The 19,361-nt window shown below is 39.0% G+C and overlaps 1 protein-coding gene across 2 annotated transcripts in view; it reads left to right on the top strand.

Annotated features, from left to right (window-relative positions):
* The window catches only part of SORCS3 (sortilin related VPS10 domain containing receptor 3), a 582,251-nt gene that overhangs the window by 369,842 nt on the left and 193,048 nt on the right, over positions 1-19,361 (top strand). For both annotated transcript variants that reach the window (XM_079135987.1, XM_079135988.1), the window contains exon 5: positions 6,558-6,631. In XM_079135987.1, the coding sequence (XP_078992113.1) occupies positions 6,558-6,631 (74 nt within the window). The remainder of the gene's footprint in view (positions 1-6,557; positions 6,632-19,361) is intronic.

Below are 19,361 nucleotides of genomic sequence, written 5' to 3'. Positions count from 1 at the left end.
CCTATATTGTTTAGCTTTTGCTCTGTAACAAGCCAACGTAAAACTTAGTGGATTACTATGGGTAACGGCAGAAAGATCAATAAGAAGGGAGTGGACAGTGGGGAAGGGGAGGGGAAGGAGAGGTACTAGGGACTGAATTAGAACCAGATCTATTCCATGCTTTTATAATTATGTCAAAATGGATTCTACTATCATGTATAACTAAGAAAACCAATTAAAAAAAAAAAAAACACAGTGAATGGAAAAAGAAAAAAGAAAAAAATGCTGCTGTCTGAAAAAGAGTGGCAGAGCTAGGTGAAGTGTGTCTTTAAAATCAACGACTTTATGGTGTAGCTGTCGTCGATCCCCCAAGGTTCAAGGAAGCCGAGGGAGGAAGCTCTTGTCTGTGTCTTCAGAACCTTGGGTGGTGGTGGGTGGATTTGTCCTCCCCAGTAGTGAAGAAAGGGATTCTTTAGCAAATGCCTGAGGAAGGAAACGGCAGCCTGTGTTGGAAAGGACTCCGCTGCGGTGTGACCCCGGTTTCTCTTCCCTCTCCTGCGAGCATTGCCATAATATGTGGGCTACTCCCTGCCTTCTTTGTTTTGATGTCCTCTTTGATTTGCAGCACTGGAGATGAAACTCAGGGCCGTGCACGTGTCAGGGAAGCGCTCTACCCCTGAGCTCCACCCCCAGCCAGCATGGTTTTATTTGAAGGCAACAACCATCATGAGCATAATTCAGCAGAATGCTACCTGGGAACCCATAGATTTTGTAGGAAAACTTGGGCAGTTAGCCACCAAGTTTGAGCTTCCCTACGGGGGAGAGCCTTTATAGAAACGTGTTCCCACTCCTTCCTTTCTAAGAGGGAGACAGTGTGGCTCAAGGGACCTTAACATTTGGTAAATGAATGAGCACTGAAAGATCCCCTAAAATGTAAGATACCAGCCCAGTGTATATTCTGTTGCCTCTTCTGACTGTGTCTTGTTATCTCTATAAGGTTATTATGCATTTCTGTTTCTTAGACAGTATCTTTGGGGGTGGGGTATATAGGACAGAGAAATCGAGGATTTGAGTGGGACCTCTGGCCTTACAACTCGATACCTAGGTGGAGACAGGGAAGCAACAGAGAAACGCAGCAAGATCTGTCATCATCAGCTCGCTCCTGCTGCCTACTCCCTGTGGTGGGTATGGTATGCCTGTGGTTTCCTGGGGCTGGTGTAACAGAGTGCCGCATACCAGCTAATGAACAGAAAGTTATTGTCTCACAGTTCTGGAGGCTGGAATGCTAAAACCAAGATGCTGGGAGAGCCAGGCTTCCTCTGAAACTCACAGAGGATTCCTTCCTTGCCTCCCCCTAGCATCCGGTGGGTTGACATCAGTCTGACACATCCCTTGGTATGCAGGTGAATCGCTAATCCTCTGTCTTCATAGGACCTTCTTCCTGTGTGTCTTCACCTTGTCTTTCTTCTGTGGCTGCCTGTCCCCTTATAAAGAGAGCAATCATATGGAATAAGGCCTACCCTAATGACCTCATCTTAGTCTGATTATATCTGCAAAGACCCTATTTCTCAATTATCTCTGTAAGGTCACATTTGAAGATACAGGGAGTTTGGAATTCAGTATGGCTTGTTGGGAGGATGCACATTGACTTCATAGCAGAGCCCGATGCCTCTAATGACCTTATATTATTTTTTTGTACTTAAACTTTCCGGGTACAACCTGTTGTTCTTTCTGTGGACTATGCCATTGATTAAATTGCCTCTTTAGTTCATCAGCTATCAGAGGTTTTTCCCCCTGGCAGGCTGATGTAATTAGGGAACTAATAACCGAATCAATAAGGAAAAGAGCAGGTTCTTTCATATTTTCCAGCTGTTCTGATGATTCATTTAGAATTCTCCTTGTGTGTGTTGCTGCTACATATGAGCTTGTTAAGGATATGGGGCTGTGATCTGGTTTGTTCTCTGGTAAGGTTCAGGGATGTCTTTGCAGGGAGGGGGCATCATGATGTGGGATATGAAGCAGAATGTGGCCTCATATATAGAGCTTTGTATAAACAAGGGGCACTTTCAAAGATGCTTATTGTTTGGAAGGCACATTTTAATTTAATGTTGCATGAGATATAGTGGGTTGAAACTATGAAGGGCTATCTAAACAGCATGTGCACCCCCCCCAACCCCGGTGCCTGTCCCAGGAAGGGTTCACCAGTATCCACACATGGTGGTTTCTATGAAATACTGTTCCATGGAAAATCTCATTTTGCTTTGTTTGATTCTAGTTACCTCATCACCAGTGTGAAGTTTTAATTCTTGGCCTTTAAATTTTTAAAATTTTTTATTAGTGCATTAAAATTATACATAAAATGGAATTCATCATGATACAGTCAAGCATGAACATGGCATAATTTTGTCAATTGTGTTTCTCAGTTCCTCCCCTTTTCCACCTTTTAAGAGGCAGCTTGAGAGAAAATATAGTAACATATACATCATAATCAGAAACTTACTAAAATAAGCATGTAAGTACAGTGAAATGTAAGTTTACATTATTGTCAAATTAAAATACATATTCACTATAAAAATCTGAATATGATGGAAATCTTTTAAAAATTTATAAATTACTTATAATCTTACGATTCAGAGATAACAATTGCTAATATTTAGACATAGTTCCTTCTTTGTAAGAAAGTTTTATGATATCTAAGTAAAATTGATGCCAATAGATATGTTTGTAATTTAAATGAACAGTATATCATGAGCATTTTTATACTATTAAATAATCTTCTAAATCTTATTACTGAATGTTCACTGTGTTTCATTTTCATCTGAATGTTCAAATTTTAATATTTTAGTTACAAAAGTAATACATATACATAATAATTTAAAACATTCTAGATAAACAGAAGAAGGAAGCACTAATTTTCCACAGTTTTTCCATTACAATCATAAATCATATTAATATCATGGAACAAAATGCATTGTTGGGTAAATGTATACATTTGAATCTTCCACTGACCTGGGCATTTTTAGCTTTTGTAACCCTAGCATTTAGTTCAGTGCCTAGAGCATGGTGGTTGTTTGACTTTTGGTAAATGAATGAATGCATGAATGAGTGAACGAATGTTTAAATGAAGGGGAAGAACAAATATATGAGTTAAGAGACTGCAAAAATCTAACTTGTGGTAGAATAAAAATACATTTCAGACTCAGCAACTTGCTGTAGATTGAGAGACAAGGTAGCTAACCCAAGGCCCTTAATGAATTGCAGCTTGCTCTTTCTGTTCATCTGAATCAGCCTCTAGGCAGAGAATTCAATTTAATTTTTTCCCCATCAGTCAAACTGAAGAGCTGAAAAAGCAAAACCAAAGACAAGGGAGGCAGGAGGTGGAACAGGCTTAGATGAGGAGATCCGCACCATCCTTTCTGTGTTGGGAAGAGCATACCATGAGAGCATACCATGCTTCCCCTAGGGGTGGGCCCTGGAAGTACTTTTCATGGCCGAAGGACTGATTGCTTTCCTGGAGGACAGAGACTACAACAGTGTTTTGTGAACCTCATGATCTGGGCCTGTTTGAAGCAGAAGGAGATGCAATCATGTTGGGTTTTTTTTAAAGGAATTTGGGGGACTCCATTTGCTAGATTTGAAATCAGGGTTGACAGAATGATCTTTGGGTTATAGACATTTTCAAAGTCTCTACTACATCAAATTGGGAAACATATACCTTGTGTCTGAGCATCTGTCTCTCAGACACCTGCCATGGGAAGGAGAGGGAGCTATTTCTTACGATTCTACGTGAATAACTCAGTCCTTGCAATTAAATGTATGAATGAATTCTTCCTAGTGGGATGACAGGGTCCTTGCAAAGTCTCTCTTTCCTCCCTCTCACCAGTGTAAATACACAGAAAGAAACATTCACAAATAGATAGATTAAGTGGATAGATGGAAAGAGATGGGCAGGCGGTCAATCTCTTCTTCCTTTTGGCCAGCAATCGTCATCATATCCCTACTTCCTCCTTGGAGTGTCCCATCAACCAAGCTCAAGATATTGGCCCTATTGGCATCTTTGTTCTTACTGTGTTTTCTACCCAGTAACTCTCCATATACCTTCTCTCCTATCCACACCACCTATCTCTAAAGGGCCGTGCTCAAGACATTTCTCAGGAAACCTCATTGTTCTATTTTTATTCCTGTCAGTCTTTCCAGTTGATAATTTTCAGAATTTCAGCCTTTACCATGTTGCCTCCCGTTGATGTGGCTTACCTGTATATATATCTGAAGGTCAGGGAAAGGTTACACTTGTCTCTTTCTAAAGAACTGGATATGAAGCACAGAAAGACAAAGCAAATATGACTCACACATGTGAAATCTAGAAAAAGTGAACCTCATAGAAGTTAAGAGTAGATGATTACTATTGTTTGGGGTTGGAAGAATGGGGAAAGGGGAGATGTTAATCATACAGTACAATATTTTAGATATACAGAAAGAATAAACCCTGAGATCTATTTCACAGAATGGTTAACTATAATAAATTCATTGTATATTTCAAAATTTCTTAAAGAGTAGATAAATATTTCACCACACACAAAATGATAAGTATGTGAAGTGATGGATTTATTAACAAACATGATCTAATCATTCAACAAGGTAAGCATATGTCAAAACATCACCTTATACTTTATAAATATATAGTATACAGCTATTATTTTTCAATTAGAAATAATTAAAAGTGGCCATGTGTGGTATGTAACTTAGTGGGTTTAAAGACAGTATTGCTTTATTTACTAAGTTGGGAAATAAAGAAAGGGACTTAGAAGCAAATGGGGATTCGTTTTACCTGTTTTCCTCATGTACAGAGTTGAATACACATAGAAATTAGTTTTATTTATAAAAGTGAGAGCTACTGGGAATGTTATTTCAGGACTATAATTTATCTGGCCCTCTTTCTATAAACTTGAGCACCATTTATTTCTGGTTTCATTTATTTCATAACCTATAAAAATTTGTAGAAAAGAAACATATACATGGTGGAATTATCGTGATATGCTAGCCCCCATTCCAAGACTTGAACCAAGCATCGGAAAACTTAAATCCTAGTTCCTTTGGTCAAAACTTAACTCCTCCAAAATTGAGTTTCATGAAATAGGAGGTTGGTGTGCTCACCTGTTATGTGCCAACCACTTACACATAAAAGTGAATTAGGCATGATACCTGCCCCTCTATGACTCATAGCTTAGCAGGATGAGAGGTGTGGCAACCAGGAATAGCTTGAAGTGGACAGTAAATATAGTGGTGGCCCCACAGATGGACTGATCAACTCTGCCTCTGAAGATTAGATGGTGCTTAAGAGCAGGTATCTAAGTTAATAATGGCCACCCTACTTTCCTTTCTGGATTATTGTAAGACTCAAATATATGTACATGAATGAGCAAAAGTCAGAATTATTATTTCTATTATTATTATTACTATTATTCCATTGTAGTCAGATTCAGATATTATACTTCAGTTCACTTATATAAATGAAAGAAAACCCTTGTTAGTCTCTTACATGTTCTTGTCCTAGGGTGAGAGTCTACTTCCTTAAAATAAGTGAACATGGAATCAGACTCCATCCATCAGTCATCCAGAAGGTTATCTGTTATTTTCCCAAAATCCTAGGGATCATCTGGAACTCATCCCATGAGTTGCTCTCCATTATGACCTGTTTGTTTTAATTGCTGATTTATGTGACAGGTATTTCTTGAACTCTTTATATGTATTCAAGGAATATAGACACAACTAAGCAACAGACAAATCTGAAAAACATACCCATATATCACCCCGTGTTGAGTGCTCAGTAGAAACAAAAGGTGAGAAAGAAGAGAGATGAGTGGGCTTAAGTGGTTAGAAAATGCTTTTTGTGAAGCAGGCCAGATTAGTGCTGGCCTGCATGGGTGGGTAAACTTTATAGAAACATAAGGTGGCCTTCCTTGCTGTCTTGCAAAGCAGTGGGAGTGTGAAGGAGCCTGAATCTCTGGTGGCATGGAGGCATTCCATTTTGTAATATCCCTATCAAAGCAGGAAGAGAAAACAGTGAAAGAGCACAACAATTTGCATCTCATATTGGCTCAGATATTAGCTAATGAACATTTTTATACATATGTTCTGCTTTTCCTGGGAGTACAAAATCTGACCTTTCTTTATCTTCATGTCCCTCAGAGTATCTCATGTGTAGGAGTTATTCAGTAAATAGCTTTTAAATAAACGTAGCTGGATTGTTTGAAGTGTAACTAGAGACTACATGGAGTTCAAAGGAAAAAGAAGACATACATTTACTAAGGGAATTATCCCCAAAACAGGCAGTGCTGGCCATTGGAAATGGATTTATATTCATCTCAGAAACACTAGTTGATCTGGCCTCTCCTTTGCCAAGACAGCCAAGCATGACTGTTTTTAGTTGGTTGTATTATGGGTTTTTAGTTGGGTGCAGTGGATGCCTGCTTGTGTGTGTTAGCACTTCGGTGTTATGGTGGTTCGGAGAGGATGTCTGTGTTCATGTTCAACCGTGATGCTCAAGACTTACCTTCTTCTCCTTGATTGTTTTGCAGCTCTACAGCTCCATGGACTTTGGAAGACGGTGGCAGCTCATGCACGAACGCATCACACCCAACAGGTTTTATTGGTAAGCCCCTTCCCCACACGTGTGTTCTAGTGCTTTGTTACTCAAAGAGGAGTTCATGGATCAGCAGCAACAGTGTCACCTGGGAACTGGTTGGAAGTGCAGAATCACAGGCTCCGTTGAGATTTGTGGAACTGAAATTGGCATTGAATATGATCCCTTGATGATTCTTGTCCATGTGAAAGTTTGAGTCTTCTCCTTTCATAGGAGTTCTTGTGGTCAAATAAATTTAGGTCATGATTCTCCAAGTCAGGAATTCTACATTCCTGGAGACTCACAATTCATAATAGGAAATGGAGGACACTGGAGGAGCAGAGGGAAGAAGCCTGCCAGACCTGGCATCGCTGATTCCCGAATTCACTGCATACAAACCTGCCCTCATGTTGCACCTCAGAACTGCCTCTGTGGTGTAGAGTTTGAAAGCACATTTTTATAAGAGTCCATCCTTATTTCAAATGTAAAATTAGCCCTTTCTCTTAATCAGAAAGTGTTTTCATTAAATGGTGCACTAATTCATAGGTGCCTACTGTTTGTACCTTGGCTGTAATGAGTTCACCATAAATTTGCCTCGTGCTCTTCCTTGCCCTCCTGTGAACATCCTTCTCACCTGTATCTTGCTTTCATTTCAGCAGAGGTGATAGAAAAAAAGGAACAGAGAAAGGAATAGGAGAATCACAGACCAAAGTAGCTACTACACTTCATTGTTTGCTTAATTAAGAACCCAAACTAAAATTTAAAGTATCTGAAAGTAACACCTATTACTGCATTTTTCAAACAGTTTTTCAGTTTATTTCAATTCCCTTTAAAAATATCATGTGACAGTTTTTCATGCCTCATATAACATAGGACTGTTATGTGTGTGTGTTAGGGGAAAATGATGACAAGTATCTTCTACATATATACATTGCTCTCAAGTCTTTGGAAGCAATGGTTTTGCCTGGTCCCCTCTGCATCCACAGAACTCTCTCCATGATTATAAATGATGATTGCCTATGCATACTGCAAAAATCAACTGTTTTGTAGTACACAGTGCAGAGTGACTGGAAGGGAAGGAGGAGCTGGGAGTGTTGCTCTTCACTCAACACCTGGTCTAGCCCCAGTACTTTTGTCCCTGTAGACCAACTCTTATCTCATCTATAACTCATATTATAGCTATTATTAGATCTATGTTTGGAACTCCAGATTTTTCAATAGACTAAGGCAGAAAAGGGAAATATATTTGTTTCTCTGGTATTCCAGATAACTAACTATAGCCTTTGCTCAGCTGAGATGGACCAATTTCTCACTGTGCCATTCTCAGTGTGCTCAAAAGTCCCTCCAAATAGAGGAGAAAGCCTTCTGCTGTTTCTGGAACAAACTCTTCTGATGAGGAGGCAGTCAGCCAACTAGGGAGTCAAGCTGATGGAGAAGGAAAGCACAGTAGACTGCATGAGCCTTGTCATCATTTCTGAAGGAAATTAAATTAAGTGGATGAAGGGCTGCATTTTCCTATCTTTTGCAAAGAACAAGATGAGAATGCTCCAGCTGCTGCCCCCCCCCCCACCACAACCCACTTCCTTTGTGTAGCAGGAAGAATAAATCCCCGGGTCCTGATAATTGTATTTCATCTCTCCTCCACTCTGTGATTCTTTCATATAAGCCCCATGGGGAAATATAAAAGTTAGTGCCTGTGCCAGCTAGCTAAGGGGTAGCTGAACATCCCGTTTTGTAATTATCACTTCTCTGTTTCTGATGTATAATTGCCGAGATTATTCTTTAAGGTGTCATAGGAGTCATAGAGGAAGAGCTTATTTTATGCAATCTGGTTTTTCCCAAAGACAGAATCCAAGGTTGTCTAAAGTTCTAAACCATTTATACAGAAGAGACATAGTATGCACTTGTGTTTCCTATCTCCTTAAGAAAAGACAAAATGTGTATCTCTCTGGGGGTAGAGAAAAGTTTGACTTCAGTGAAACTTATGTAACCTGTGTTTCCCTCATTCATGTAATGGGAACAATGCTTTTCCCTCCGTTATGTAAGGTTTTTGAAAGGACCAGATGTGATCAAGTAAACACTTGGCAATTGCACTTCTCTACTTCAGTCTTACGATCCATAAATTATAAGTCTTTAAGTACTCTGTACTTAAGAACTTGAAGTACTCTAAGTATGATGTTGATTAGCAATCCTTAAGACCATATCTCATAAATGATTCTTTTGCTAGGGCACGGATGTGAATCCCATGCCTGGTTGGACTGTGTGACTATAGACACCTGACACTTCTGAATGGGTCTAATTTATTGTCAAGAATTCACACCTCATCCTAACATTATTCTTCCTTACTGTTCATTAAGTTATAATCCTTATCAAGTGGTAAAAACAAAACCACAAAAAGTTCCCAAACTACTCTTTCAGAGTCATGGTGCAAAATAAGGGGTGGTGTTGAGGTTGCTGGGGGAATGTAGTTGAGTGAACAGCAAACATTGAAATGGAGTTGAGGGAGAGACGACTTTTAACTGGTGGTATTGTGGACAAAGTAGATACATGATTCAGAAGACATACTGTCCATGCATTGCTATTTATGATTGTGGGCATTTGCTAATATCTAAGGGATGGGTCCTTCATGAATGTCGGGTTTCTTCTGTACCTCACAGTCTATGCAGCAACAAAGATGGGGGATTCATAGGGAAGAACACCGTGCTCCAAAAGTGATTTTTACTGAGTGTGCAGGAGAAGGAAGTGACCACATCCATGTGTCCTATCTAATCTCTTGTTAGTGGTGGTAATTGCTGGAATGTTTGTGGAAATACTTTGGGAATTGTGAGGTGTTATCATCAGTATTATTAATTTGTCATTTTTTGTTAGTGCCCCAGAGTGCTTGTGGAGTAGGCAGGGTGTTGGGTATGGAATCCATTAGTATCAGTAATAAAAACTTCATCTAGTGAAAAGATTTTTTTTTTTAATTCCAACTCTTCTAAACCCATCCAGAGGTCACCTAGGAATCTTTCACCCTGAAATGACTCAATCATCAATCTTACGTCTCAGAAAGAGGGACAACTGACATGAAAGCTCCTTGTTTATGTGTGACCCTTCCACTCACCTGATACCTGGGTCAGCAGGTACTTGCATTCATTTCCCCAACTGCTTCAGAAATAAGAATTTGTAGCAAGAGCACATGAGTGGATTAAATATCCTAACTATCCCCTTCACTCTTCCTATACTCTGCTTGGAAAAGTGGTAGTCATGGGGAGGGGTGTTCTGTCTTTTTCCCCCTCTCTTTATAGTCCTACTGAACTGCAAATGAATATTTCCACCCTTGTCTTGGAAGACATTTACCATGCAGGCACACTTGCAAGTGGAAAGTTGTTTTCTCTGCACATCCAATCTGAACACTTGTGGCTCATGGCTTTGCCCCTATGAAGCTGCACTCTTCCCAGGTGTTTGCCCTCTTTGAGAATCCTTTTCAATAAGATCTGAGAAGGAACAGATTTTCTTAAATTCCCTGTAAAGTGGAATTTCCTCCCAGGGCCTCTGATTTCTAATGGCATTCACTAGTATAGAATCATGAAATGGGGAAAGAATATCTCTGGTGTTCCCCTCTTTATTCCTGTCCCCTTTCCTTAATTATTCTCTCCACTAGAAGGGGAGGGGATCCCTTTTATCATTACTTCAAGAAAGTGTTTTGAAAAAGTAATATCCCCTAGCCATCAAGAACTTCCATTTCTCTCCCTCTTACCTAATTTCTTGGGTATTCGGATTGCAACATGGATAGACTTGAGAGTTAGAAACCCTCTAAAATGTCAATGGGTGTAGAAGTTCTAGATCAGACATGTTAGAAGATGTAGGACAAGGGTTTCTTGAAGACTGCTCTTTGATCTGCTCTGAGTCTGGGTTGCTGACCGCAGAGTGGCTGATGTGTAATAACATTCAGAATGGTGTCTCAGTCTCTATTGTACTTTTCTGAAGTCCAGCCTGCACTTTATAGATTTCTAATGGTGGTGTACCAACAGGTTCTCATCTGCTCCTTCAGAAAGGCCACAGAGTCAGTGGTAAGAATGGAAAGGTAAAGTGTGTCCAGCTTGGTATGTGTAGAAAGGAGGTCCTGGACAAAGTACTTTAAAGGAACAAGGGGTGACCTGGAATAAAAGGACAGAGCAGAAGTCTTATCTTATCTTGTTTTTATTTTCCAAGTCTCTTTTTCTGTGCATACTACTATTATGTGTGAATTTGTGCAATCTGCCTTTCCCCTCTTAATCTTCTATTACAGTGGTTTTATGTCATTATAAAATCTTTATAATCATCACTTTTAATTATCCGTGCAACATTTCATGATGCAAAGATACATCCTTTATTACCCTGGCTTATTTTTATTGGACAGTGAAAATTTTCAGTTTTCATTATCATAAGTAATGGTTTCATTGATATTTTTTATGCATAGTTCTTTCTTATCTAGGATTGTTTTTGTGGGCCAGTGTCCTAGGCAGCTCAAATAAAACCTTGATTGTGTTTTTCCTAGCATCAGTGGAGTGTCAGATTCCATTGGTGTGGTCTAAATTCAACACTGAGAGCGTTTCAGAGCAATGTAGTTCTTATTGAATATTTTCTTCAGGGGGTTGCAAAAAAAAAACATGCTGTCACACAACTCATGACTTTTCCTGATACTCCTCCATCTATATCTGTCTCTTCTCTGTCCTTAATGTCATGAGAGTTACCATCTCACCTTCTTTTTTCATGGATTCTAAAACAATTCTGTCACAGGGTTTTATTGTCCACTGTCCATTCCCTTCCAGGGTTCCATTACACCTATACCCTTCCCCTCAGGTACCATAGCACTTTAAATATAGAGTGATCTTCCATCTCTCCTTTACTCCCCATCTATTACACTCATCCATCCCCCAAAAACCAATGTAATATCCCTTAAGTGCATTTTTCTTGAAATATGGAGGAGGAGAAATTGGTAACAGGGTTTAATATTTTTAGTTTAATCATGACTAGAAGAGAAATTGTTGCATCAAAAGATGTACATTTCAAATATCTTAAAACCTGTCATTTAAAACATTCCTGAAATCACGTGTTCTTGTTTATGTTCCAATCTACAGCATATGACAGTACCAGCCTTTTTATAGTTAAAATATTGTTCCTTCTTGGGGTCAGAAGCCTCAAGGTGCCTCCAATGATGTCTGCCTTCTGAAATTGATGACGTTCTCTAGTCCACCCTGCCCCCAAGAGCAGCCTGGATTTAGTGGCTTGCTTCTAGTGAAGAGAATGTGAAGGAGTGATGAGATTTCACTTTGGAGGTTCAGTTACAAGAAGACAGTGGTTTTCGTCAGGGGTGTACCATCTTGCTGACTTGCTCAGAGCAGGCAGCCATGTCAGGAGCTGTTCTATGGAGAGGGCCCTGTGCCAGGCAGCTGAGGGATCTCTCCAATCAAAAGTTAATGAGGAACAGGGACCTCCGTCCAGCAGCTGAGCTTCAGTGAAGTGCTGACTTCTACCATCAATCATGTGAGTGAACTGGATCTGGAAACAGAGCCTTCCCCTGTCAAGCCTTTGTACGTGGCTGCAGTCCTGAGCGACACTTTGAGGTGGCGGAGGCACCCTTCGTGTGGACCCAGATCCTTACCCCCAGAGACAGGGAGGTGATTATTGATTCTAGCTCCTCAGTTTTGTGGTAACTTGTTACACAGAAATAGATAGCCAATACACTTCCTTCGGATCTTTATTTTTGACCATGTGTTTTAGAATTTAAGGCTCTACTTCTCTCCTCCACAACCTCCCATCTACACATGACTACTTCTGTGTGGGAACCACTTCCTCTGCTTTCCCCTCTTTGCCATCAACACCCAGTTTGTAGTTCACCTCTTGTTTGGGTCTACCCTTGTTGTAGAGAAATATCACCATGCCCTGGTATTTCTGGCCACCTGAGCCTCAGACTCTGTGGGATTTGCTGGTTGATTAACAGACCTGAGAGCCCTATCTTTAGCCTGAGTGAGGTTGTTTTGCCCTGTTCTGTGTTATTTTATTTTACATATTGATAGCATTGGGTTAGGACTGCATTTTCTGAGAATATTGTAGATTGTGAATATGTGCGTGTGTGCACACATACACATGAGCCATGTGTATACACATATCTTTTCAGAGAAGTACAAATTTCACTTAAGGCATAAGAATCTCACATATTTCTTTCCTGGTCACCCATCTTGGCCAGTAACATCTGTGGGTGTGGAAGGTGTAAGGCAGAAGTGAAAATAGGTAGTGATTACCTTGAGATAATATGGCTGGAGTGAATTCTCTTGCACCTCTTACCTGAATGTGAACTCCATGGAACTCAATTATTCTGGAATTATTCCTGTTTTCCTTAAAAAAAACAAAACAAAACAAAAACAAACAAACAAAAATGGTCTTTAGTTTCAGCCAGGAACTCACTTTGACTCTAGATTACAGTTCCTGAAGAACCAATTGCCGACTCATCCTTTGACTATTAATGCATTATCTATAACAGAGACAGAGTTAAGGAACAGGCAGAATGACTTGAGATTACTTCCTGGAAAAATCAAGTTCTTTTCAAACAAAGTTAACATTATGCGCTGAATTTTTGATGCTGTCTCCAAATGTGCATCCACAATTTTGCAAACATAGTCATTTGCAATCTCAAGTAATGGGATTTGGGCATCGACCTGATATGAGGGATCAGATTTAGAGGCCCTTTGCAAACCAGGCTATGCCACAAATAATATTTAATTCAGCTCTCCTTACATATTTAAAATGGTGCAGCAATTTAAAAATACATTACATTCAAAATAATACATGCAAGGTCAGGAGGGGAGAAGCGAAAGCTCAGCCTGCAAACAGAAACTGGATTTTACTCTGCTGATGGGGGCCACCCAAACTATATGGCTGGTGAATCTTGGCTGTGGAAGAACCTGGCAAAATGTTGTGTTCAGAAGATGCACAAGGTGGTCAACCAGTGCACCAAGCAAGAGAGCATGCTCAACTCTTAGGATGAAATCAAGATGTGCTCGATTTGTAAGACCATCATTAGTGCATCTGAGTTCACATTTCACCCTTCCTTGGAAAGAGTGATAAGGTTAAATATGGAACTCAAAGACAGTCACATCCACTCACCTCATCCAGTGTAGCCAAAACTAATATGCAAATGGAAGTACCATTTCCTTCTCTTTCTCTGTCTTTGTGACCAGCATATCCAGAGTTAGAGATGCCTGACTTCCAAATCCTTATTACACTCATACGATTATGCAGAGGACAGGAGAAATACTCTTTCTGCTCAGAGACACTGGGATTCCACTGATAATAAACTTTCCTAGGGAAGAAAATTCGATTATTCTTATAGTGGGGGTACTTGAGCCTGTTACTGTCCTATGAGGACAGAGGTCAAGAAAGCCCCTGTATAGTGTAGAGTACCTTTGACCACTGAAGGCTTCCTGGAAATCAGATTGCTTATTTAGTGCTTGCATGTTACACAAAAAAGTGAGGAGGGCTGAACATGTTGCTAGCAATGGGTTGTTCTGCAGTCTCATGAATAGGGACTATGTAGTTTTAGAGAGGAAAGAAAAGGAAGATGTTAAGCCAAGCAGCCCGAGGAGCAAGTAACAAAGTGAAGACTTGGAGACTGTTTAAAATGCAGGTTGGAGAACAGGGTACAGGTAAGAGGGATCACACGTCTTCCTACTAAGGAAATCTGAGAGTGTTCTGCTCCTGCATGGTTTAAGGCTATGCTGTAGTCTGTTCCAACTGCTCTTATAAAGCACCATAGACTATTTGGCTTAAACAGTGGAAACTTACTTTCTCATAGTTCTGGAGGCTGGAAGTCTATCAGGTATCCAGCATGGTGATTTCTGATGAGGATGGCATAAGAGAGAGTACAAGCTCTCTGATGTCCCTTCTGCTAGGGCACTGATCTCATCTTGAGGATCCCACACTCATTAAAACCTAACTACCTCTCAAAAGCCCCATCTGCAAATACTATCATGTTGGAGGGTGGTTATTATTACCCAACATTATTTTGGGGAGACACAATTCAGTCCACCACAGAATGTAAAATAGGAAGGAACTTGGGAAGGAATGCAAATTTTCTAATGAAACATTCAACAACAAACCAGATGGATTTTCGGCTGAGTTCTACCAGACCTTCAAAGAACTTACACCAATACTCTTCAGATTATTCCACGACATAAGAAAGGAGGGAACCCTTCCAAACTTTTCTATGAAGCTAGTATCACTCTGATACCAAAGTCAGACAAAGACACATCAAGGAAAGAATGTCAGACCAATATCCCTGATGAACACAGATGCAAATATTCTTAATAAAATACTTCCAAATCACATACAAAGACACATTAAAAAGATAGTGCACTATGATCAAGTGGGGTTCATTCCAGGGATGCAAGTTTGGTTCAACATACAGAAATCAATAAGCGTGATGCATTACATTAATAGACTTAAAGACAAGAACCACATGATTATTTCAATAGGTGCAGAAAAAACATTTAAGAAATTCAGTATTTATTTGTACTCAAAACACTAGAAAAACTAGGGATTGTAGGAACATACTTCAATATTTTAAAAGCTATATATGTTAAACTAAGGCCTACATCATTCTAAATGGAGGAAAATTAGAAGCATCCCCTCTAAAAACTGGAACAAGTTGGGGATGCCCTCTTTCACGCTCCTATTCAACATAGTCTTTAAAACCCTAGCCAGAGCAATCAGACAAAAGAAGGAAATTAAAGGCATACAAATAGGAGAAGAAGAGTTCAAACAATCCCTATTTGCTGAAGACATGATTCTATATTTAGAAGACCTAAAAAACTCCCCCAGAAAACTTCTAGAACTCATAAAATAATTCAGTCAAGTATCAACCTATAAAATTAATACCCATAAATCAACTGGGTTCCTATACACCACTGATCAATCAGCTGAAAGAGAAATCAGGAAAACTATCCCATTCACAATAACCTCAGAAAAATTGGGAATCAATTGAACAAAAGACCTCTGCAATAAAAACTAGAGAACACTAAAGAAAGCAACTGAAGAAGAACTGAGAAGATGGAAAGATCTCCCATGTTCTTGGATAGGCCCAATTAATACTGTCAAAATGGCCATACTACCAAAAGCAGTCTACAGATTTAATATATGTTTTAGTCAGCTTTTTTTTTTTTTTTTTTTGCTGCAGTGACTAAATGACCTGACCAGCACAATTGTAGAGGAGGGTTTATTTGAGGGCTCATGGTTTCAGAGGTCTTAGTCCATAGATGGCTGGCTCCATTCCTTGGGGCTTGAGGTGAGGCAGAACATCATGGCAGAAGAGTGTGGCAGAGGGAAGCAGCTCACATCATCTGGCAGAGGAGAGAGAGAGAGAGAGAGAGAGAGAGAGAGAGAGAGAGAGAGAGAGAGAGAGAGAGAGAGAGAGAGAGAGAGAGACTCTACTCTCCAGATAAAAAATACATACCCCATAGCCATGCCCCCAATGAACCACTCCCTCCAGCCACACTCTACCTGCCTCCAGTGTACCACTCAGTTAAGCCCATCAGGGATTAATTCACTGATTAGGTTAAGTCTCTCATAACCCAATCATTTCTCCTCTGAACCTTCTCGTGAAGGTTTTGAGGTTATTGTGAATGGGATAGTTTTCCTGATTTCTCTTTCAGCTGATCGATCACAGGTAAGCTTTTGGAGGACACCTCACATCCAAACCATAACAATGCAATTGATATTAAAATGGCAATGACATTCTTCATAGAAATAGAAAAAGCAATCATGAAATTTATTTGGAAAAATAAGAGACCCAGAATAGGCCAAACGATCCTTAGAACAGTGATACAGCGGGCATCACAATACCAGACCCTAAATCATACTACAGAGCTATAGTTAAACAAACAAACAAACAAACAAACAAAAAAAAAACAAATGGCATAGAATTGGCACAAAAACAGACTTGAAGGCCAATGGACTAGAATAGAATACACAAAGATATACCCACGTAAATACAGTTATCTCACTAGACAAAGACACCATAAACACACATTAGAGAAAAGATAGCCTTTTCAACAAATAGTGCTGAGAAAACTGGAAATCCATTTTGAACAAAATGAAATTAGACCCCTGTCTCTCACTCTGTACAAACCTCAACTCATAGTGGATCAAGGACCTATATATTAGCTCAGAGATCCTTGCCTACTAGAAGAAAGAGTAGGCCCAACTCTCCATCATGTGGACTCAGGAACCACCTTCCTGTGCAAGACTCGTAAGTGCAAGAAGTATAATCAAGAATCAATAAGTGGGATTCTATCAAACTAAAAGCTTCTTCACAGCAAAGGAAACAATCAAGAACGTGAACAGAGTGCCTACAGAACGGGAGAAAAGTCTTTGCCACCTGCACCTTACAGAGCATTAATATCTAGGATATGCAAAGAACTCAAAAACTTAACACCAAAAAAACCAAATACTCCAATGAATTGGGCAAAAAAGCTAAACGGGCACTTCACAGAAAAAGAAATATAAGTGATCAAAAACTTTATGCGAAAATGTTCAAAATCTCTAGCAATTAAAGAAATGCAAATTAAAACTACACTGAGATTCCATGTCACTCCAGTTATAATGATAATTACCAAAAATACAAGTTACAAAAAATGTTGGCAAGGATGTGGGAAAAAGGTTCACTCTAACACTGCTGGAGGGACTGAAATTTAGTGCAACCACAATGGAAAACTTGGAATGAAACCATGATTTGACCTAGTTATCTCACTCCTTGGTTTATACCCAAAGGACTCAAAATCAGTATACTACAATGACAAAACCTTATCAATGGTTTTGGCAGCTCCATTCACAATAGAGAAGCTATGGAACCAACCTAGGTGTCCTTCAACAGATGAATACATAAAGAAATGTGGTATATATGTACACAAGGGAATATTACTCAGCCATAAAGAAGGATGAAATTATGGGATTTGCTGCAAAGTGAATGAAACTGGAGACTATCATGCTAAGTGCAATAAGCCAATTCCAAAAAAACAAATTGGCAAATGCTAACATGCAATAAATGGGGGGGGGGAGGGAAGAAGACAAGAAACTCATTGGTTTAGGCAAAGGGAAATGAATGGGAGGGAGGGAGAATGGGAATAGGAAAGACAATAGAATGAATCAGACATCACTTTCCCATGTTTGTATATGAATACATGACCAGTGTAACTCCACATTATGTACAGCCACAAGAATGGGATCCTAATTGGAATGGGTTATACTCCATATATATACAATTCCCTATGTACAAATTGTCAAAACATACTCCACTGTCATGTATATCTGAAAACAACAAATTAAAAAAAAAGGAAAAATCCTGGAGCGCAAATGACAAAAGGCAAAATCATCTAGGAAAAGAGAAACTACCAAAACTACGGAAATAATTGTTAAAAGACCAAATGCACTTTAGCCATTTTAAACTTGGTTATAGACATGATACAGTTTGTTGATGACATTCAAGGAAAGGCAGAAAAATAAAAACAAAATGATCCTCTATAATTTTACTGTTCCAAAAATACCTCTTGGGGAAATGTCAAGTATTTCTAAATAGTCATTTTTCCCTATAATAATATGATACAGTTTTAAGCATTTTAAAATTTTTTAAATTAATTTTTTATTTGTTCCAATTAGTTATACATGACAGTAGAATGCATTTTTGCATTTTGATAAATCATACATGAATGGAGTATAATTTCTCACTTTTCTGATTGTACATATTGTAGGATCACATCAGTCATGCAGTCATATATGTGCATGAGGTAATAATGTCTGTTTCACTCTACTAATCTTCCTACCCCCATGCCCTTCCCCTCTCTTTACTCCCCTCTACCTAATATAAAATGGCTCTATTCTTCCCTAGTGCTACCCCCACTTTTGTGAATTAGTATCGACATATCAGAGAAAACATTTGGCCTTTGGTTTTTGTGGTTTGGCATGATATTCTCCAACTCCATCCATTTACCAGCAATGCCAGAATTTCATTCTTCTTTAAAGCTGAGTAATATTCCATTGTGTTTGTGTGTGTGTGTGTGTGTGTATGTATATATATATATATATATATATTCCATGTGTATATATGTATATATATCTATTTACATATATATATATGTATATATCACATTTTCTTTATCCATTCATCTGTGGAAGGACACCTAGGTTGGTTCCATAGTTTAGCTATTATGAGTTGAGCTGCTGTCAACATTGATGTGGCTGTGTCACTGTAATATGCTGAATTTAAGTCCTTTGAGCATAAACCATGGAGGAGTAGGATAGCTGGGTCAAATGGTGGTTCCATTCAAAGTTTCTGAGGAATCTCCATACTGCTTTCCATAATGGTTGCACCATTTTGCATTCCTACCAGCAACGTATGAATGTATCTTTTCCCCACATCCTTGCCAACATTTATCGTTGCTTGTAGTCTTGATAATTGCCATTCTGATTGGAGTGAGATGAAATCTTTGTTTTGATTTGCATTTCTCTGAGATTATGACATTTTACAAAATTTTTCATTTTATGAAAATGAAATTGAGCATTGTCCTGTACCATTCTTTATTCTTCCTAAAACATAATCTAAAATTTATATTACTCACATGTATTCTGATGACAATATCATAACTTAATCATCTTTTGTTATTTGACATTGATTTTGCTTCCAAAGTTTTACTACTAAAGAAGGCATTGAATGTTGTTTTGAGAACTTTCATTATTTGTCCAAAAT

This window comes from Sciurus vulgaris, assembly GCF_902686455.1.
Source record: "Sciurus vulgaris genome assembly, chromosome: 4".
In the NCBI taxonomy this organism is placed as follows: Eukaryota; Metazoa; Chordata; class Mammalia; order Rodentia; family Sciuridae; genus Sciurus; species Sciurus vulgaris.
Note: the sequence above shows the minus strand (reverse complement) of the source record. Positions and strands in the feature narration are given on the sequence as shown.